Here is a 22,749-nt window from a genome sequence, read left to right as displayed (position 1 = left end):
TTTTTAAGTTATTTCGTAAATGACATGCTATCAAACAATGTAGCCACTTTTTCAGCAATATTCGCAACAAACGCTTGAATTATGTTTATGACTCAAGTTTGCGACAGGTTTTCAATATTTGGTAGCGCAATTAAATTTCACAATAAGAATTCACAATCTCGCGAATCGTAAAAAAATGTATTCTTAGAGGATACCTACCTGATATCAATAACTAAGTAGGTTGAAAACAGTTTAGGTAGGTTTAGGAACAAAACTTAAAAATTGTTTTCCTATTCAGATGTCCAAGGAAGAAGCCATCGCATTCCTCCAGGAGATTAAATTCAACATCGACTACCTACGTGCACACTATTCTCAGAACGTCCGAGCCGAGGAAACGGCGCAGCAGGAGAAGCTGAGGAGTCTGCTGATGGAACAAGCTAACAAGGTAAACTGTTGGTACAGAGAAGTCAACTATATATTCTGGGAAATAAATACTTAAAGGTCATTATCGACTAACACAGACACTACATAGGTACTCATAGAACGTACCATAATACGCACAAACACAACACAGATTAAGAGCAATCACCTAAACTTTAAATTAACAAAAAACGTTCTATAACTCTTTTTTTTTAGGATTAGAAAAGTGGCAAACAATCTTGATAATTATCTTTTTATTGAAATACACTTAAAAAATAGTAGGTACGAGTACTAGGTGCTATTACTTTATGAAACCAAAATAATGTAATTGATAAACTGAAATAAATGTCATATACGAAGGAAAAAAATATATAAAATAATAATAATAGAAATGATTTAATTTGTTCTTAAATGTAATTGATCATTTAATAATAATAAAGGTGGGGTATAGTTTATTTTTCTCGGGGCAAGACTAACAGTATAAGGATTCCATACAAGTGATAGTCTTACAGTTTTGAATTATTCACTGTTAGTTTTACTAGACTTATACGTCGAAATATTTGGAGCTCGAAACCGTACAAAAGGTAATCACGGTCCATATCCCGGTCGACATAGGGTCTTACCCCTTACCTTATATGTAATTGCTAATTTGTTACATATTTTTCAAGTGTTTTTCAATAAAAAGACACGTCAAAATTGTTTACCTTTTTTCAAATGCTAGAAAACGAGGTATAATGAATGCCTTAAAACTATTTATTTGAAAACACATATTACCAATATACATTTGTGTTCATCAGCGACCGTGATCGATCTACGCTATGTAGGTACATACTTACATTATAGCGTAATCCTTGTCAAGGAAACGTTCAATGAAAGGCTTTCGTCAGAAGTGAAGGGTTAATCCTGACATATACCCATATATTTTTAAATCAAATTTCTATAAAGAAAGATACCTACTGTATGTAATTGCATGAATTCTACAGTAATTTAAACTATATTTTTTTTTCTTATTTACTCGTAATGCATGTTAATTATAAGATGTAATGTTTTGAAAAGATGTGTCCCGTCGAGTTTTTTGCCGATCCCAAACTCATTTAGCACCACGCACTCACTCTTAAAATACTCCAACGCAAATCTTATCACTCAGTTGCATCCTACATTATTTTACGTTTGTAGGGGCAAATTGTAAACGCCGACAAATAAGCGATTGCGATCTCATTTTAATAACTCACGAACCCCTGAATGTCGCCTGTGTTTCGTTGCGTCAATGTGTAGTTGAATGACCTGCGGAGCGTGTCATCGGACACGAAAAGATGGCTTAGTTACCATCACAGAGTGATGGTAATTACGAGTATAGGGGTAACAGTAAGGTCAACAGTGACATCTTTCGTTGAGATTTGTAACAGTAAGGTCAACAGGGATATCTTTCGTTGAGATTTACAACAGTAAGGTCGACAGTGACAACTTTCGTTGAGATTTTCTTCTTTGAAAAACTTTTATAATGAAGTAGTGTTTGTTATTTAGTTTAAGAGATCTGATTGTACTTTTTTTTTCTTAAAACAAGCGAATGAGGGCTATCGTTTTTTTGCTCACCAGTTGGCGCCTCTGTTGATGGTGGTCCAAAAGACTAAAGAACAGCTGTCAGTCATTGAAGTGACAAGTGACATTTGACATTTCGAACTATGGAAAAGACCACCATCTACACTAGCGCCCCTAGCGGCGAATTCATACGCGTTAGCCCTCATTGCACTTGAGCTCTAGACGCTTTATATTATAATACATACAGCTTGGCAAAAAAGAGTAGAAATGGAACAATTTTTTTTATCATGGCAACATTTACTGTTTACATACAAAAGAGACGTCAAAGCTAGTGACTCAATAGTTGCCATATGCAAGACGTTTTACATAGACAGTGGCGCCCCTTTTATTTTCTACTCTTTTTTGCCAAGCTGTACGAGCTTATGTAAAAGCACGTACGACAAACGAAACAAAATTTTGATTGTAACTTGTAACGCAAATTACATTAAACGGGTGGCCGATTCCAATTACAAATTGATAACAAAATACAACATTTAAAACCTTCGCGCTTTGAACACATATCACATTTATAATCGGGTCTATAACCCCCGAGGGGTCGGGTAAACCTGCGTCGAAACGTCGGTAAATAAACTTAATGGAAATGGACTGGGCACATGGTGAGAGAACGAGGACAGAAATGGTCAAAAATTGTTACAACTTGGTACCCCAAAGATGGGAAAAGGAAAAGAGGCAGACCTTACCGCAGATGGGAAGATGACATAAGAGCTATCGCTGGACCAACATGGACATGGACAAGAAGAGCAACCAACAGAGAGGAATGGAGGTCATAGGGGAGACCTATGCCGGGAGGAAAGTCGACCGATGTCAATAAAAATACCAAATAACATATACGACAAAGAACTTTATTATTATTATGTTTAAATTAAGAATTTGACATGTTTTGTTTTTTTTCCTAAAACTTGACAAGAAATGTAAAAAAATTAATTTGAGGTCGAAATAAATGGCTATTTTATTTTATTTATTTATTTATTAAATTCGCGATAGACCCGATTATAAATGTGATTTGATAACAAAATATTTACCGCGACCACATATTTTTGTACCTATAGGTTTAGCTTAACAGGATGTGTAGGCAGGTGACCTAGACCCGAGAGATCAAATCTGTGCTGAGACGGTAAATTCCATTATTTTGCCTTTATTTCCGAAAAAAGGGAGGATTTATTTACAGGGTAAGAATAGGGATGATTACACAATAATGTAGATATTAAAATAATATATGGAAATAATACAAAAATACAGGACTTGAAAGTTTCAAAATTCAAGTAATTTTTTAAGTACCAAGAAGGAAAAAAGTTCCAAAAAAGGATTGTACAGCTACCGCAATATTTCACCGACAAAAACGCAAGTTTCTTGTTTTGTCCATACATTCAATTGTCATCTAGCATATTAACACGTAGGTAAAGGTACCTGTACCCGTACCCTGAGTCACTGACAGTGTCAAAACTGACATATACGCTAACGTCTACGTAATTTGTTTTCTATATATCTCGCTCGCACTAATATGCGAACACGAGCGAGATGCATAGAAAGTAAAATACGATCTCGAAAGCGTTTATGTCAGTGCCAAACTGGTGGTTGTCACACTGGTCTATTTCACGTACATTTTCGTTAAAAGGACTATTGTTATATTATGCGACTATGCGTCCCATTTTCTTTATCGGCGACCTACTTTCGACCTAGGTACTTGTAGTTGTGGGTATCAGCAGCTTTTGTCCTTTAGTACAATCCGACTGTCAACTGGAATTCGAATAGCGAAGTAAAACTGTTAAATATGTAAGTAAATATTAAACAATTTTAAATACTGACGTACTTTAAAAACTTAGGTAATTTAAAACTGTAAACTGTAATTTTAAATAAAGTTTAATGTATATAGTCAGAAACGTAAAAGTAAATTATTTTTAGGTAGTATAAGATTCAGAGATTGTTTTTAAACATTTAATTTCCTACCTTAAATCTAGGATTAAAATTTGCGGTAGTCTCAAACAAACTTCCATCCCCTAGTTTTAGGGGTTGGGGGATAAAAGTATTAGATTTTTTTTGTTATTTGTGTACTAATACTAAGTTTACATATGAAATTTGAGCTTTCTAGGGCTTTAGGAAGTACCCACCCTAGAATTTTGATGATCACCAGTGAGTGAGTGAGTGAGTGACGAAATCGGGTTTTTTAGATATCAATAAAATCTAAAGTATAAGAGCTAAGCAATTGAAACTTTTAATGTAAGTTTACTATTGGCCTTATATCCCGTGAATTTTGTGTACCTGGTATAATCCAAATTGTGAGGGTTAAAAAAACGACGAAGCGCTTCGAGAAAAGGTAGGTAGTGCCCTTGCGCTTCGCTTGGCTCGTCTTGATTAGGTACATACGGGCACAATAGGGTTGTCACAATCTCTTCAAGATTGGCCCCGTTCCTGCAATATGACCCGAATAGGTAACAAAGGTTTAATCTACGTTTATGACTAGGGTGTGATAAAAATAGAGTGCCGTGGTTAGCAGCCCTCGTAACCGTTTACTGGCTGTTAAGCTACGTTTTCACTTAGCCGGATTTTCGATCGCTCTCTGAGTTTATTAAGTGTTTAATTAAGTGTTACGAGTATAACACGGACAACCAGTGACATAACACGCCATAACCGTATTGTGGCGCGTTACGTCACTGGTTGTCCTGTAGCCGGCTAACAAGAGCAGTAGAAAATGAAAGCTAGATTCTTATAGTAAAACAATATAATAGTAAAAATATGTACAATAAATTAAACTAATTTCTATCAGTATACGCGAGTCAAAACCAATAGCAGATAAAAACTTCAGGAGCGAATATCCAGAAAATAATTAGCTTCAATCATGCGTCTTCAGTTTTAAACCAAAAGAAAGGGCTGCAACAATCGTGCGTTCTTAGTTGTCGGGTCGGAACCTAACCCAAGCTTCATTAAGTTACCAAGAACCAGTGACGTACAAATAAGACTTGGAATAGGTTTTATTTAAACATAAACAGAAACTTAACACTATTTATACAATTATACAAATTTCACCTACATTAGACGCAGCCCTCGCTAATACTGTTAATACAAATCATAAGAATTGAGTCACAATAAATAAATAAAATCAAACTTGTGCTATTTGCAACAAAATTCCAAGAGAAAATGACAAAAAACAAAAGACGGGCAAATGGCTTAGTTTTATTTTACAACCGGTCAGTGCACGCGGTGGCTTCACTATGCAGGTTTGCCATGTTACAGTCCGTGTTATACTCGTTATTATATAACACGCTTTGAACACGCCTCTGTCATTGATGGCTCTGACATTCTGACGGAGTCGAATGGAACTCGTCAAAGCCCCATTTACCTAGACGGTTCAAGAACTCTCGTTTCATTGCGGTATTTTGTCGATCGACTAAAATTCGTTGTAGTTAGCAATGTATCGAATATTGTATGCAAGTTCTTAAACGGTTGGGGCTTAAGTCAATCAAGCAAATTGATTTTCCTCGAAATTGTGTATAAAATTTTACTGTATAAGGTAATCTCAGATTAAGATCCAAAATGGGCTTTATTAAAAAAAATACCTAACACACATAATACTTAGTTATAATAAACCTTAAACTATCTATGATGCGTTCAAAAAATTACGGTCAGTTTAAGGGTACTGTTTTATAGAACAAATTTGTTATCAGTGAAAATGTCATTATTGCGTACAATAACATAAAATTCGATTTTATTATGACTTATGACATTCACAAACATCTCTGAAGGAATTAATTAATTTATGTACTTATACACTATTGTGGTACCTACTTATTTAATTTTATGGAATGATTCTAATATTATATATCAAGATGACGTTCTACTCAAAATGAACTGTCAATTGCAAATAGTTTTGATAGAAATCGTGAGTTTAAATCAATTTTGATCAATGCCGCAAGAGAGCTTATAATATGTATGTGTGTAGATGAAGCAGTGTATGTAAGTACATAATTAAGCATTGAAAATCTTATTATGAAACTTGTTTGCTTTTAATAGGTTGTAGTCAGTAATACCTACTTCTTATTGGGCACCTCATTCTAAGTCTATTTAAGCTCTGAAAGAAATGCACTCAACTTTTTCATAATGTTATTTCGCAGAAAAAAATACCTAAAGTTTAATGAAAGAAAGTTTAAGCTTAAATGGCTTTCTGATTTCCAATACTCCAGACTTAATTTCGTTTTGCTCAGAACAGAGAACTGCAGTCAGCTATCTCGCCATGAGGGAGGAACATTATATTTATTTATCTAGGGCAGACTATCATGAAACGTCGAGAGTTAATTGATTTGATAAAAGCTCCATACCGTGACGTACCCAGCAGTAAACAAGGTTTATTTCGTTTTATTATATTATGAAAAACAAACTCGATTACGGCCACCACAGATCCAAGACAGATCCGCTTTCCGTGTATTATTTAAGTCAAATAGACGTACGAGCTTTTTTCACATTAAATTGTTCTACGTGGATGCGCTTTTTGAATCATTTCCTTTTAAGTAGTCAATTACTCGTTGTAAAATTCTGAATATAGCATCAACTCAACAACACAGGTTAGCAAAATAGAAGGAGAAAAACTAACGGCTAACTTACATATCGAAAACATTAAACTTGTTCGATCTCTCACTGTTATATATAAATACAATTTTAAGATGTCCGAATTGTAGGAAGAGTTCTTAAATAACATTCAGACAGCTTAAAAAAATACAAATATATTTACCATATCTCTGATTGAACAAAATTAACAGCTAACTTTCGCCCTTGGCTCAATAATTCCCATATTTTATACTAACTTTTTCCCGCCACTGCGTCTGCGTGGACTTAGTAACCGCAGCTAGAGTAAGAATAGCGCCTGGAAATATTCTCATAGCAATCTAATTTTGAGCATATTATGCACACAAATTAGCAGGCACTTCGTTAATTATCTCAATTCCACCCCGCTTTTTACTTTCTTAAGGGATGATTTTCGGGATAAAATCCTATGTCCTTCTCAGGGACTCAACCTATCTCTATGCCAAATTTCATCTAAATCGGTTCAGCGGTTTAAGCGTGAAGAGGGAACACACAGACAGAAAGACAGACAGACAGACTTTCGCATATATAATATTAGTATGGAAGTATGGATCGTATACGGATTCTGTGCCGGGAAATCGTTAATATCCGCCGATCCTTAAAGTTACAAAATTAGTTCGATTTTTAGGGTTCCGTTCTCCGAAGAGTACCTATGGATAAATCGGTAATTGTTAACCAAGGGTTGAAAGTGACCCATTACACCCGAGTTATTTTAATAGTTCGACACCACTAGTTGCACTATTGGTGTCCCTCGAAGGTGAAATAGGTTCTTTCACCAGATTTAAACGCTGTCAGTTCTTCGACTAAGAGGAAAGTAAAATACATAAGTATTCTATAAAACATACAAAATGTAATAACTTAAGTGACAAATTTCATAAACGGTTTATTGCTATATAGCTAATTGTAAATATATAGGTATACTTTGAAAGTATAACTCCCTAGGGTCGAATATATCCCTCTTAACCCACTAAAAGCAATTTTCTTCCCGGCTGTCTATGTACATATAAAAATGAAATTTCCGAACATTAGAGATGAAAAAATAATAGGTAGGTAGAACCTATCGTGAACAATGTACGTCGTATATATCACGTTAAACTAATATTCGAACTGAAGGAGCCCGAAGTCAGACTCGGATGTCGAACAATGCGCGGAAAACTTTTCGACAATAGTTCTTTCTATTGTTCTTAAAAGACTTCGCTCGGGATCAGATGTAGGTATTATGATGTATTCATGCGAAAGTACTGCTGGATAGGTACAAATTGTGGTGTAAAGAGAAGAGTCGTGGTATATACGGGAACCAATACATTTCACGACTCTTCTCTTTCCGCACAGAATGTTTGCTTTTGCGGTGAATTACAAATGAACTGAAGTTGCTCATTTTTCTTCACCTAAATGTTTTCAGTCTGAAATAAAATATATGTAAGAAGGAAAGCCAGTGGCCTATTGAAACCTAATTACAATATCGCTCAACTGGGAATATTAAAAAGGCCTCGTGTTTCAGGGGCTGCAATATTACTCGTTTAATGCATACTAGAGATTTCATAATGGATTCTTGAAATGAGCCACAGGATATTAAATCTTCGACAGTTGGACACAGTAAATTGATCCCTATTCTTAAGTCACCCTTTTAGCTTTAATTATCTAGGTAATCCAAATTTCGTTATCTGCCTACTATCGCTCGGATATGCAAGTGATGCAGATAAAGATAACCAAATTTCGATTTTCGCGATAGGCCCTCTGGACTAAAGTTAATGGTTAACACTCACTGCCCCCAACGCACATGTGCGTTCACCGTCATACAAGTTTGTTCCTAGGCCAAGCCCCCTAGCAGTGAATGCGTTAAGCTCATTAACCATTATTTCCAGGACTACCAATACCGGCCGATGTCCCTCCAGTCGTTCCCGTTCGGGAACAGCCCGGACATCGTCCGTTCCATCGCGTCAAAGAATTGGGAGCTCAGCAACAACCTATCGCCCATGGCGCTGCCTGCTGAACTCAGGCCCGACCCCGTCAAGCGATTCGATCCTATGCTGCAGACTAATATCATTAGTAAGTATTTGACTGCAAAATTATACTATAAAACTCCCGTGAGACTCAAACATATTAGATTATTTTAAACCGGGTCACTCACGTATTATTAAGTCGAATAGCTCGACATGTTTCGGTCCAATTTACGAGGACCGTCTTCACGGAGACACGACACGTCTTCACTGGTCGAGGGCGCGGCGTGTACACGCGGCGGATAATACGTGAGTGACCCGGTTTAAAATAATCTAATATGCAAAATTATACATTAAAACCCCAGGTAATATTAAAAGGTCTCCTTTTCAGCTTGGGCAAAGCTACTTCCATGATGAATACTATAGTTATTTCTGTACAAAAAGTAATGATATGATATCCCAACAAAAGCATAAATGAGAAATGAGAGCAAAAGAACTCGCCGACAAAAGAATTGAGATCTATATGGGTGCCAAGTTCTAAGCTGTGTAGAAAATCCTGAAATTATAAAGGATTTGACTTGGCTAGTTTTTACGTAGGTATATTTGCCTATGTTGCTTTTCTAAAATTTAATTTGTTGGTAAAACCTAGTCAAGTCAAATCCTTTATAATTTCTGGATTTTCTATAAGTTTAGAACTTGGCACCCACAATAGATCTCAATTCTTTTGTCGGCGAGTCAACAACGACACATATTCTTAATATTCAACTTTGCTCTCATTTTATCATGTTTTTTTTAGGATATCTACTTGAAAAGTCGTTTGAGCGTAAGAGCTATCTAACCTTATAGTTTCCTAGTGGTTAGTGCACCGTCAAGTACCAATTAAACTTGTATATAGCAAAATGTTATACCTCGAATCAACTTTTATGGCATGAGCACTAAACTTGACGGAGTTAAATTGTGCAAAACGGGAAGTGGTTCATGAAAGACGCATTAAACTTTTATCACTATATCCGTCTGTATTTTATGTCTCGGATCTTTCGTTTTATGTCTGGTCAGAATAGATTTGTAGGTAGCTTTTGAAGTTTAATAGTTAAGAAATAAAACTATGAAAACGGATTATATCGCGTATATTGAATTTATAATACATCCCGACGTTTCGAACCCTTTACAGCGTTCGTGGTCAACGGGTGATGCAAAATCGGTTCATAAGCATGCACAACCAGCCTTAAAGTTTATAGTCTATGATTGTTCATTATTTTTAGTATGTGGGTATTTTTGCACTTTGTAATTTTTCCTCAGTCACCCGTTGACCACGAACGCTGTAAAGGGTTCGAAACGTCGGGATGTATTATAAATTTAATATACGCGATATAATCCGTTTTCATAGTTTTATTTCATGAGTAACTATCGCGGTAACCGAAGACAATATTTTAATAGTTAAGTTTATGAATTTGCTTTCTTTTAAAATACGACGAAAATAATAATTTCATTGAAATCAATACAAAACCTAATTCAAATAATATTATGTAGGTGACTTTGTAATTATACCTAAGGCTAACGAAATAAAACCTCAGGGCGAAGGTGGATGTTCCATTTAAATTTGTTTTATTAAGTGAAAGTTGTTCAAGTTGTAAATAAAATTAAATCATAGGGAAGTTTTTATAATTCTACTTTTAACTTTTTACACTTTTGTCTCATTTCTGATTTTTCATTTTATAGGTTATTCTGTGTTTTATATGGGTGCTTGCCTGAAATAAAATCAACTTATTTATTTTTATTTATAATTTTTTATTTAAACAACTCATAACCAGTCAAGTTTTAATGCTGAACTTACGTAATCAAACTCAGGCAGCTTTCTCCCAAATAATGATGTTACAGCCATATACAAGATAATATTATATGTTCACACGACCTTGATCCTAATTTAATCAACGCGCGCATCAATTAAATTAAAATTGTCATTTCCCGAAGCAATATTAGACTCATGTTACACTGTCACAGTGGCGTGTCTGGAATAAGGAACACAACCACGCATCCTATTCTCCTCCGGTTAGCCCAAGCAAGCTTTTGCCTAACACCACCCAATATAAAAAGACGTGACAACGAAGTCCGTAGACTAGAAAATCTCGAGACTAGATACTATTTTACTTATTTAAGTCGAACGCTAGCCTGCGGTTTGTTGGCGTAGGGAGGTTACGGCGTGTGTGGTGGCACTTAGGCCCACTTGCACCATTCCACTAATCCGGGGTTAACCAGTTAAACCTGGAGTTACCATGGTTACCAGTACAATTTGACACTAGGTTAAACGGTTTAACGGGTTAACCCCGGTATAGTGGGATAGTGCAAGTGGCGTTCCAATATGAAGATGATATCCACACACACACATACACACACATTATAACGCAGTTATTTTATTTCGTACTTCTACGTTAGACATTTATTGGTTTATCTAAAATTCTAAAGCGAACGCTCGCTTGTGATCGCGCGCGCGTAGCGGGACAAATTTTCGGCCTGTATTTGCCCTCCTAACACCCCCAAACGCGGTGTGAATATTTGATGTTGATGTTACTTAATCTATTTTTAGGTTGCTCTTCTATATCTATAGTTACTGTTATCGTTAACTTGTTGCCTTGATGTGGTGCCCGATAGGTTGGGTATATTTTCGGATGAATTTTGCCTTGATAACATGAAACGGGGAAAACTATAATACCTACTAATATATATACACGGTGTCGATTTCACTACGGATCAAACGAAGGCCAATGAAAGAGGACCTTAAGAGCTACCGATTTGATTCACACGTTCAGCGAAAATTACCTATCTAATTCAAGCCTATCAAATGGCCGTGACAGCATTCGTATTTTGTGGTAAATACCTACTAGCTACTTAAAGGGTGGATTACAGAGAATCTGGCTGCCTGTGACTATTAGCTACTTAAGTGTACTTACAATTCCTTAATCAAAATGATTTTAAATTCGGCACTAACCTATGAAGTGTACCTATTGCTAATATGATTTTCGGTGCTGAGAACTAACTAAACGATGCCCATAGTTTTATTGATTAATTAAGCCTTATGGAATAAAATAAACGAAAGACAATATTAAAGAGCCTTACAGACCAATTCGAACGTAGGTACATATACATATAGGTACTGACATGAGAACGATATTTTAATCATGTTATTTAGTTATCGTGCGTCTCGTCCGCGCCGATATTAGGTAGGTACGGACAAGAACGAACGAAATGCACGATAACTGAATGACATCGGGTGCCTAGCCAAGGTGACAAACGCTTACGCTACGACAACGAAACGCTTTGTGTCCCTCTATCGCTCTTCCATACTAGTGCAACAGTGATAGTTGAATTTCGTTCGCTACGAAGCGTAAACAAATGGCATCTTGGCTAGGCACCCAGTACTATGTCATTCTGATATCAGTATACGTTTGTATTGGCCTATTAGTTAATTAGGAATAGGTGCTTGCGACTAAACGGTTTTTGTCAACTAATGTCTCCATTGTTTCCAGGCACGTCTGACTACGACCGCGACGGACCAGTCATCACCGAGGAGGAATACGAGGAGATGATGGACAAACTGAAAGCCGCAGACACCCTGTACACCGAGTACACTCTGGAGGAGATCATCTACCAGCTCGCTAAGGTGAGGTTGTCTATGGTCTTGCACTTCTTTCTTAGACTGTAACGAGTTGGTCATCATCGAGGAGTAGGTACAGTGAGAGAGGCCAATTCAAACTTACATTGTACATATCATGTTGATATCAGTCGCCCGTGCGTTTCGCTCGCGCCAGTACATGTACGGACTAGTACGAGCGAAATGCTCGCGCGACTGACATCATCTAGATATCATTTTTATGTCACACTGTTGGTCTGAATTAGCCTCATGGCCTAAATTAAACCTTACCTTCTATACCGAGTAAACCTAAACTCGACGTTACGGACTTACGGTCATCGTCGTGGAACATGAAAACAGCGGAAACCCCGACCCACCAGATAAAACGTACAAGAACACCGGACGTTTAAGTGGATTCAACATGGTAGAAAACTATTTTTAGTATTTTTATTTTAAAAATAATATCGTTTTTGGACACGTCTTTGGAAGCGTAAGTTCGAATCCTACCGACTGCGCCAGTAGAAAGTGTAAGTAAAACGCAAGCTGGGTACTGACTTTACTATAGATGTACCCGACATATTACAATTGCTGGCATACCTTACATTCTATAGTATGTAGGAATACCCTGACACTTATTGTGCCACTTATTATACACCAAGAAGCTTTTTAAAACCCACCCGGACGCTCCCCGCTAGGAAATATACCGGGAAATCTGACGGCTGTCTATGTATTGCGAAGAGATGTAATAATTAATCTGTAGAGATATGTATTATGCAATGGTTCATCGTCCCCAAGTCCTCATACATATTTGGTCTAGGTACTATTTCAAAATTATATTTTTATTACAGATGATGTTCTCTCAATCGCTGTCCCGTGACCCAGCGACGGCACGCGCCGCAACGCAGCGCTTCATGGCGTTCCTGGAGCGAGAGGCCGAGCGTGGACAACTCTCGAGGACCATCGAGAAGAAAGTGCTCGGTGAGTTTCATATGCTACTTCATATTCAGGCTAGCTAACAGAATGATCCGGCAACGGGAGATCGAAAACCACAAAAAAAGTTCCGCGAGTGATTAAATGTTCGGCCGACTATTGCAATTTAGAGCACGGATAGCTCACGAACACCATCGACAATATCAATAACAAGACGGCAAATTAAATAATATAGTTATATTAAGGACCTTTACTCATTCCCGATCCAGTCTATATTTCCGCAGGAAAAACTTGATTTCACCGGTTTTTTTCTTTTAACGAAAATTGGTGGTCAGACAACATCAAACCAATTACAAGATGACCAATGAAGAGAGGGAATTTTATCAAATTTGCCAGTTTAGACTTGTAAAATTGTAGATAGGTAACTAGAACTTTTATTAAAAACACTTTTAAAATCAAGAAAAAAAGTAAATGGTCACTTAGAAATAACTAATATTGTTTCAGACGTGATGATTGCCGCGCTGACTGACACCATCGGAGACCATCCCGAGCTGATGCAGGCGCGGGACAACGTCGGCATCAACCCCGCTAACCGGTAAGCTAGTTTTATTTAGATATATATGCACTTTTCATGTTTATAGCTTTTATGCCACGTCAATGAAGTAAAAAAGTGCCATCAACGCCAAGCAACAAAGTGCACGTAAACAACCTGTACAGTCTGCCAGACTTATATTGACCGGGATATACCCCGTACATATTTGGTCGGGAACCCATAAATAATACAAAAGGTAATCACGGTCTATATCCCGGTCAATATAAGTCTAGTGAAACTAACCGTGAATCATTCAAAACTCTACTGTAGTCTCGCAAAAAAAAAAGTAGAAATTAAAAAGTGGCAACACTGTAGTGTCGTCTCTTTCAAATCAATCTGAGAAAAACGGGACGACACTACAGTGTTGCCACTTTTTAATTTCTACTCTTTTTTGCCAGACTGTCATAAATAATAACGATAATAGTGGCGTGTGGGGCACGAGGCACGAAATGTACTGACTTAATTCACTTAATATCAAATCAATGGCGGCGAAAAGATTAATGGCGTCCAAGTAGGTCAGATTTTTTTCTGTCGACAATGGAATCCAATTAGGTCAGAGATGACCTAAATGGACGAAATTTTTTTCTGACCTAAGTGGCAGAGCTAAGTGGAATAATTCTTTAGATCGGACGATGTTCGTGATTTCTTTCTATTGGGCGAAATGTGTTTAATCAGGTTTTGTATCGATGGAGTTACTAGAGAAAGGCCTCTAGATTGCTATTCATATTTTTGGCCACCGTTATGATCCGTTATGATCTAAAAAAGCGCCACAATTTTTCAAAAACTGCTGCACTGCACGTAATGCCTAAAGACATACAAACCGGGCACTAACATACAAAAAGGGCTTTAGTTAAATATTTTACCTACTTATATTACAAAAAGGGCTTTAGTTAAATATTTTACCTAATTATTGTTATTCGTATCCTTAAAAAACTTAGCGATTCGTATTGAGTGGATAACGAGATAAACACACTTTCCTCAGACTGATGCGGCAGTTCCTGGAGGCGAGCTCCGCGGAGCCGAGCATGTCGCGCGCCATCCTCGCCGCCTACAAGGACGAGCTGCTCAAGGGCGTCCCGCACAAGATGGGCTTCCCCGCCAACTAAACCACCCACCAAACCCATGCTGACGACTACACTTTACTTTTTTTTTCATTTATTTTGGCTTGTATTAACCTTTTGAACGCCAAGACCACCTTACTAGTCGTGCCCACAGCGCCATGGACAACTATAGGTGTTATGGCGTACGCTGTTAAAGTAACCTTCACACTTTCAAGTAAAGCTCGCTTGACCTTGGCGTGTAAGTGACGTTTTTGTTTATGACAAAGGTTTAAGGATCTGTCTTTAATTATGGCATTTATGGCCTTTCAGAAGGATGTTTATACGTTTTTTTTAAAGTACCTACTTCTACTTTTTAGTTCCGTATATTTATCTAATTTGGGTTGTGTGGCACGCTTTTCAATTATGGCCTTTCAGAAGAACGTTTATTTAAATCGTTTTATTGAGGTATGCTATATCCCGGATAATTGGGTGATTTATATTTTATTATATTTAATGGTTTTCATATTCGTTATTAAGATAAGTTATCATTTAATAAGGGTTTTTTTATACGTAAAATTAAGGATATATTACAAAATATATTATAGATGGGCATTAAAATTTACCAAACGCTGTATTACTAATGTTTAGACTTACTGTCCCGAGTACATACCTATATATTTAAACGTTACCTTTTAGAAACCAACATTTCGGCAGCCAAATGCTCAAAATAATTATTAACTAAGTACATGTTATGCTTACAAAGTTTATGAAATGAAATATATGACTACCTATAATTTTTTAAATAAGTAATATTTTTAAAATATTACCTAATACACCAATGAAATTTCATACCAAGAGTATCCAATCCACTTCTATCAATGTAAATATTTCACCGCTATAAGTGTATTCATATAATGCATTTCTGCAATTATTTTATGAATTTGAACAAATATAAGGATAAGAGAAGCAATGACATATATACTATGTACCAAAGAAATACCAAATATGAGATTTGAGCAAATTAAACTAGTTATTTATAATTTAATTGTTAATGTTTATAATGCGCGTAATAAATGTTTAAGTAAATACATTTTTGTATTAAAAGATAAATAGTATTATTTAGAAGTAGCTTTCAGTGTTTTAGTAGTGGATATCCTTGTTTAGAATTATTTTACTGACAAATTATCTAGTTTATAATTTAAAATATAAGTTACATTATAGCATAAGAACGACACATTACGATATGATATAATTAGCTAGTCAAATATTCTTCATATTTTTCTACAGCATAAAGCTTTATGAGAGATGTGCAATTAATTCAGGTTACATATTTAAATATTTAAAGAGGTCTTCCCTTATAGATTATATAAAAAAATTGTAACTACGCCCGTCGAATAGAATAAAGAAATCTCAAAGATTTTAATATATTTACTGTAGAATTTAAACCGAGTATTATACAGATTTTGATTTTGATTGGTTTGGTCCCTGTATAGAAACGGAAAATGTAAAAAAACAAAAGTTGAAATTTTAAATTTGTTTTAAACATGAAACAATTTTTAAACATGAAACGAAATTATAGAATTGTGGATAGGTGTCAAAAAATAACCTATATAATGTTTTTTTCAACTGCGCTTTTTCAAACAAAAGGGGTTTTTCCTTGAATTGGCATCAAAATGTGCTTGCTTTTGCCCCAATATATATGCTTTTTTCCATACCTCTCTGAAGGCATATCAGAATTAAATAAACATATCCCTAGATTGAATTTATTTTTAATAACTAATCATTTTTACGCAGCAAAGCGAATAATTCCTATTAAAAAAATAAGTACTAATGTAAATTTGAAGGAATTGCACATCACTATTATGTATATCCCAACTACTTATAAAACAACATTTATGTACTTCATAAAGAACATATTTTGTAAAAATGGATAAGAGCCATGTCTTTTTATTAGAATCACAAAATATATTATTGGGTGTTATTTAATCGATCTGCAAAATATTCCTATATCAATGAACAAAAAAATATATTTGGTCAGCAATTTCAAAACCAGTTCGCAATTAATGTCATACTGAGCTGCTCTAAATTGATTTGGTTGACAAATTAATTATTTGAGCGGCAGTAAGCGATCCACCATTAATCAAATTTTGTTAAGCAATCAGTGGGTAAGCGAATCATTTCATTTTGGATTACAATTTAACGGATCCGCAAATATTGGTTAGCTGAAAAATCAGTTGATCAGAAAATGTCCAACCAACCTAACCAACCCTTTGCTGATACTGATTTTTTCAAACAAAATCATTTGATTACTTCCCTTTCATTTTGTTCTTCAAAAAACTTACTGCCCACTAACTTTGTTTTCTAGTAGATACCTAGCAGTTGGTTTCTGTAAAGGTCGCAATTCTAACTTTTTTTTTGTTACCCAGGGGGAATCCGTTATAAATAATCCGTCCGACTCCCACGGACTAAACCCCCTGGGATGTTCCGCCGCGTGCTTTGTGGACGGGGTTTCGGGAACGCGACTTTAGACCTCCAATACCCTGCCGGCGTTGCCCTCGCGGGCTCGTCTTTTGGGGGCCTTGAGGGCCTTCCAGCTCAGAACCTCTTCAGGCGAACTCTCGGCCCATCACCCGCAGGTCCCCGTTAAGGTGGCATCATTCGGGCTGCGTAGGCCCTTCGCCGCCGGCCTGGCCTCCTACGGCGCTGAGGGAGCGAATTTGCATCGTCCTGGCTCACTCTTTCTGCAGCCTCCTTTTGTGTCAGGACGGTGACACTAAAGGTGGCTACTGCCGCCCATACCACCTCACTGCTGAGCATGCGGCGTATTAGCGCCGGCAGTGAGAGGTCTCCTCCCACAGCTGCGGACAGGGTAGCGCGAGGCTCCGCCCACGCAGGGCACTCTTCGCGCGTGTGTTAGGCCGTATCTACGGCTCCTCTGTTGCAGTGGTAGCACGCCGTCGTCGGCTCTCTTCCCAACCTCTCACACAGGTACCAACCGAAGCAGCCGTGCCCCGTCAGGAGCTGCGAGAGATTGAAGGAGGGTGAGCCGTGCTTGCGTTCGACCCATTCCTTAAGAACAGGTAGCACAGCGGCCACTATTAGGTCCCGGCTAGCTCCCGGGATTTGCAATTCTAACCTAACCTAACCCACTCTTCTAGTAGCAGTTAGTTTTTGTGAAGGTCGCAGTTCTAATCTAACCTACCCTACTTTTCTAGTAGCAGTTAGTTTCTGTGGAGGTCGCAGTTCTAACCTTTTTTTTTTTTTGTTAGGAGGGAAAAATGCATTACGCATACCACCCGGGTGCGGGGGGTGACCCCAGTGGTTATGTGGGACTCCCGTCTAGGCTAATGAGGCCCACGGTGTACCCACTAAAAAACCCCCCATATGCCGCCTCGCCGCCCTATTGGTGGGGTTACAGGAACGCTTGCGTTTGTCATCTGCGACCCCACCGGCGGCAGCCGCCCACGAGCGCGGCTCCTTCGCGGATGCCCGAAGGCCCTTCACGCTAGGCGCGCCAGATGGTAAGACGCGCCTTCCTCCTCGGCTTCCATTCTGTATTGTAGCGGACCCCCCCGAGCCCGCCACAAGGAAGCCACGGGCGCCAGGAATTTCCCCGGCGCCCGGCGACAGATCAGGTCTATGGTTCTGCCGCAAAACCACAACTCGGCTGCAGAGGACAGGGAGAACGGCACAACGTAACACCGACACTCCTCTTCCTCTGCAGCCCCACCAACGCCGCTACAGCGGAACGGCCCCGCCAAGTTCGCAGGGGATAGGGAGAGTGGCGCATCGAAATACCATCACTCCTTTTCCCCTGCGATCCCACCTCGGCCGCCGAAGATAGGGAGAACAGCTTACCGCAATACCGACACTCCTCTTCCTCGACGGTCCACCTTCGGCGCATCACAAGCGGGCTTAACCAGCCCACTTGGAGCGTCCTCCTCGGGCCAGCCCGCGACCCAAACAGGCCGGCCCTGGTTGCCTCTTCGCTTCACCGTGGGTGACCAAGCCACGGTTACTAAGCCCCTCCACCACGACAAGGTGAGCAACCCGCGGGGGGTCGCAGTTCTAACCTAACCTAACCCACTTTTCTAGTAGCAGTTAGTGTCAAACAAGTAATCATCGAATGAAGAGTTAATAGGTATCTCATAAGTAAGCGTGCTCCACCGTAGACCACATCATCACTTACCATCAGGTGGGATCGTGGTCAAACGCCTGCCTCATAAAAAAAAAAAAAATGAAATACACGCACACGATTGACTTCTCGTGTCACATGGACTGATTTCGCTCCGCCTGCAACTCTGCTGATTTGTCAAATAAAACGTAACCCACCTTATTATGTTATTATATCAGATTATCATTCCTTTAATATGCTTACCTCTCAATTAAACTGCTGAGGCATATTTTTTCTGCCAACCAATTCTTAAATCATGCTGACAAAGTAATTATTTTGCAGCTCGACTATTTATGAAGCAGATAAATTATAACAGAAGCAGATCGATTTTGGTTATAATGTTGACCGTTGGTGAATTGTTTGCTGAACAGAGTTGAAGCTCAATTATTATTTATTGCCAGCAACATTTTGGTATGCTGTCCAAATGATTTAATGGCTATTTTTTACAATCAGTTTTAAAAACAGCTGATCATTTAATTACTTCCCTATATTATTTAGCTACCTACTTAAAGTAAGACTTGAAATATAATATTAATCAGCGTTGTTGGAAATAATGCTATGTTAGCGATCGGCAAAATTTATTATATTTATATTATTCTTTGAAATATATTGTGGATTTAATAAAAAGTTTAAATGTCATTAGCGTATCATTTGGATTATTGCGAGATCAAATTAACAACAAATGTAAAAGGTATGTTTATTGAATTTATTCTTTAAAAAAAAACAGTCATACAATAATACACATTGCGTAAAACTATAATATTAGTAAAGACTTGAAAGTGGAGGAAACGCATTTGCCTTACTCACCACAACTTTCTTGTGTTGGTATGAAATATATCCTTTTATCTTCCCATCATATATCATATTGGCAACAATACATTGCGTCTCATCGGCATCAACGTCAAGCTGTCCCATCAATTGTAAAGCCGCTTGGAAGCTTGCTATGTCAATCTGATGCGTACCCTCTGCCAAGAAAACTTTCCTAAACAAATTTCTATATGCCGTAATCTTCAATTTCTCTACAATCAAGTAAATACCAGCTCTAATAAAGAATGTCTCATGTTCCTCCATTACTCTGTCTATGCCTCTTAAATCTCCATTTTTGACAGCTGATACTAAATCCCAAAACTGCATTAAGTCATATTTCTGAAGCAGATCTCTGGCTGGCATGAAGCCTAGAAGCATCTTCACCGGTACTAAATAAGTTAGTATCAGTCTTTTGTTTCTGCTGCTTTTGTAGTGGCACTTTTGAAATGCAAATGATAAAAATTCGTCAGCCGAGCGGTAGTCAGAGTCGAACATTGCTTTACGGCCTACAAAATACCTGTATGTGATCTGCTGAGCGAGTGGAAATTGATCTTTGAATGGTGATGAATCTATCGCTCTAATCAGTGGCTTGCATAAGTGCAACTTGTTTATTCGAAAATAGACTTTAAGGAGTTGATTCACAAGGTTCAACATGCCCAGCCTCTTGGTGTCCTCATCAGAAGATCTGTTGTCTGCGGCACACACTCTGAAGCATGCTAGTAAGCTCTCTGCTGCCTTTTCCATGATTTTGCCATTACTTTGCACTGAAAAGAGAATAAAATAATATAAGAGAATATTGATACAAGTACATTTTTGATCATCACATCACAAAACCAATTTTGAAAAATTACAAACACATAGTTGACAAAAGCACTAGGCGGCTAAGGTTGTTGGAATATAAGATACCTGAACTTTGAAAATTATCAGGTTATCAGATTGAAAATTTGACAAACAAGCATACAGCCCGCCGTGCATACTGAGTATTCTTTCTCAATGCATTCAAATACTTAATAGATGTTACTGGGTGGTACATAATGGTACAAAACTATTATATAGAATTCTGCATGCTTAAGAAACAATTTATTTATGTACTTCCAAGTTTCACCTTACCCTACTTATCATAAGCAAGAGCTGGCAAGATTTCTTAGTAACTTACTATTAGCACCCTCAGCCTTCTGAGCCACCAACCGCAGGTCCAAGCAGACAGTGTACATGAGTGGCAAACTCCAGTTCTCTTCCTTCTGGTTCTGTAGGAGACGAACCACGGATGCCACACAAGAGCTTTGATAGTTGAATGCTTCCATGTAGTCCTTCATAAAAAGTGCCTGTAAGTTTAAATTTTAAGAATAATGAAGTTGTTTAGCACATCTGGAAAAAAAAATAGATAAGCCATGATTCAGGATTCGGAATTCAGGATTTGACAGTGGCATTTTTATTTAAAGTTATTAAAACTTGCATTTTAGATTTTGGAATTTTTATATTATTTCCACAGAATCACAAGCCCCTAAATTTCATACAATTTTTTATTGTTGATTTTGTTAGGGTCATAGAAGGTTGTATTGAAAACGTTAGCAAAAGACCATAAAAATTGGGGACATTTTTTTTCACTAAAAGCTTGTGATTTTGAATAGAAATAATATAAAAATTCCCAATCCGAACACAAAAAATTTAGGTACAACTTTAAATAGAAATGCCCAACTATACCAACTGAGGACTGTGGCAAATTCATTGATTGGAAGCAATGGGGGCTTGTGCATATGGTCTCTTGGTCAAATTGGCGCTCCCCTCGGGTCAGGAGCCAGTGGCATTTTGCTTGCTTTCCCAACCTATTATTACGCTACTGTGGTTTTGTGGTCATCTCAACTCAGAATTATAAATAGAGCATTATTGTAGAATTAATTTTACTCGAACTACTTACTCTGACGCACAACAAGTGAGCTATGACGATATCGTCCAGCGGAGCCACGCAGTTGCCATCCACCAGCGACGCGATGTCGCTTGACCGTAGACTTCTGTTCCCCACATGCTCGTCTCGCAATGAGAACAATCTTCCTAGAACATCCCCCTGTGCAGTCCTGAATGCTCGTTCAACGTACTGAATGTACTGATTTAGTGTATTAATTGTCATGGACATGTTTATGCCTAATTAAATTTATTTCTTCGCTCCAAGTTTATAGTTGAGTTGGATTTTACGAGTATATCGCAAGTCACTATAGCACTTCTCTCCCCATGCAAATAGATAGGCAAAATTCTCTTTAAAAGCCGGCAACGTTATCCGTGCTGAAAAATACAAAGAGCATATAATCACAAAAAATACAAAATGCAATTTGCAAAGGCATAACATAACCACAACAAACTAAAATACAATTTTCAATCACTCAATCATGTCAATGTCACGAAAATAATGGACGTCAAAAAGAGGAAGGAGCGCTCCTAATTGTATAAGGAAATATAGTTTAATTATTATTCTAAATTAGCTTTATAATTAAAAACAACAAAATAAACAATAATTCGAATAAACAATTATATACAACAAAACTATTAAACTTAAAATATATTAACAAGTATACAATTGATGGTGTTATGTTTAAGTTTCATTCTGTTATTAATTATTAAATTATAGCATTTCAATCTAATTTCTGAAGACCACGAACAGTAATTCAAATTTACAACGGCTACTTTCTGTCATTTTCCATTTATAACGAATTTATAATTAATTCGTTAATAATTAGAATTTTCTACTTGTTTTGGAGTGTACACAAAATGTTGATCAGTTCCAAAACTAATGAAATATTATAAAGCGCGCTCCAGCCTACGCGGCGAGAAGCCGCGATCGCAAGTGTGAAGTCGATTTCGCTGATTAGCGAACTAGACTCCACACTCGCGTTCGCGGTTTCGCGCCGCGATTCGCGCAAGAGTGCGGAGGGACATTAAAACTTAAAGACACCAAGGCAGACATAATGATCGCAAACGGTAATAATATATAAAATTACAAATAAATGATTGAAACATGCTTTAATTTCTTAAGGGACATTTTGCAGAAGAATTTAGCAGCAAAATTGTTA

At 37.5% G+C, this 22,749-nt stretch overlaps 2 protein-coding genes across 2 annotated transcripts in view; one reads left to right on the top strand and one right to left on the bottom strand.

The window, feature by feature from the left end:
- LOC134743752 (uncharacterized) overlaps window positions 1-19,511 on the top strand; it is a 126,627-nt gene extending 107,116 nt beyond the window's left edge. Inside the window, exons 9-14 of the mRNA XM_063677396.1 lie at window positions 278-424; window positions 8,439-8,622; window positions 12,038-12,171; window positions 12,990-13,119; window positions 13,576-13,666; window positions 14,646-19,511. Coding sequence (XP_063533466.1) covers window positions 278-424; window positions 8,439-8,622; window positions 12,038-12,171; window positions 12,990-13,119; window positions 13,576-13,666; window positions 14,646-14,769 — 810 coding nt within the window. The 3' untranslated portion in view covers window positions 14,770-19,511. The remainder of the gene's footprint in view (window positions 1-277; window positions 425-8,438; window positions 8,623-12,037; window positions 12,172-12,989; window positions 13,120-13,575; window positions 13,667-14,645) is intronic.
- Window positions 19,512-19,569: 58 nt separating this feature from the next.
- On the bottom strand, window positions 19,570-22,041 carry LOC134743761 (PCI domain-containing protein 2 homolog). The gene is made up of 3 exons (XM_063677408.1): window positions 21,603-22,041; window positions 20,841-21,009; window positions 19,570-20,448 (listed from the first exon to the last, which is right to left on the bottom strand). The coding sequence occupies exons 1-3, from the start codon at window positions 21,816-21,818 to the stop codon at window positions 19,640-19,642; spliced, it is 1,194 nt and encodes a 397-aa protein (XP_063533478.1). The 5' UTR covers window positions 21,819-22,041; the 3' UTR covers window positions 19,570-19,639.
- Between the last annotated feature and the right edge of the window lie 708 nt (window positions 22,042-22,749).

This window comes from Cydia strobilella, chromosome 8, assembly GCF_947568885.1.
Source record: "Cydia strobilella chromosome 8, ilCydStro3.1, whole genome shotgun sequence".
Classification (NCBI taxonomy): domain Eukaryota; kingdom Metazoa; phylum Arthropoda; class Insecta; order Lepidoptera; family Tortricidae; genus Cydia; species Cydia strobilella.
The sequence above is the reverse complement of the archived record's forward strand: the minus strand, read 5'-3'. Positions and strand labels throughout refer to the sequence as shown.

What these genes read in the sequence shown, in the direction of transcription:
- LOC134743761 (XM_063677408.1), bottom strand. Translation starts at nt 21,818, where the DNA reads ATGTCCATGACAATTAATACACTAAATCAGTACATTCAGTACGTTGAA. An exon ending in CTCACTTGTTGTGCGTCAGA is followed by an intron (nt 21,010 to 21,602) that starts GTAAGTAGTTCG and finishes TTAAACTTACAG; the next exon opens with GCACTTTTTATGAAGGACTA. An exon ending in GAAGGCTGAGGGTGCTAATA is followed by an intron (nt 20,449 to 20,840) that starts GTAAGTTACTAA and finishes TTCTCTTTTCAG; the next exon opens with TGCAAAGTAATGGCAAAATC.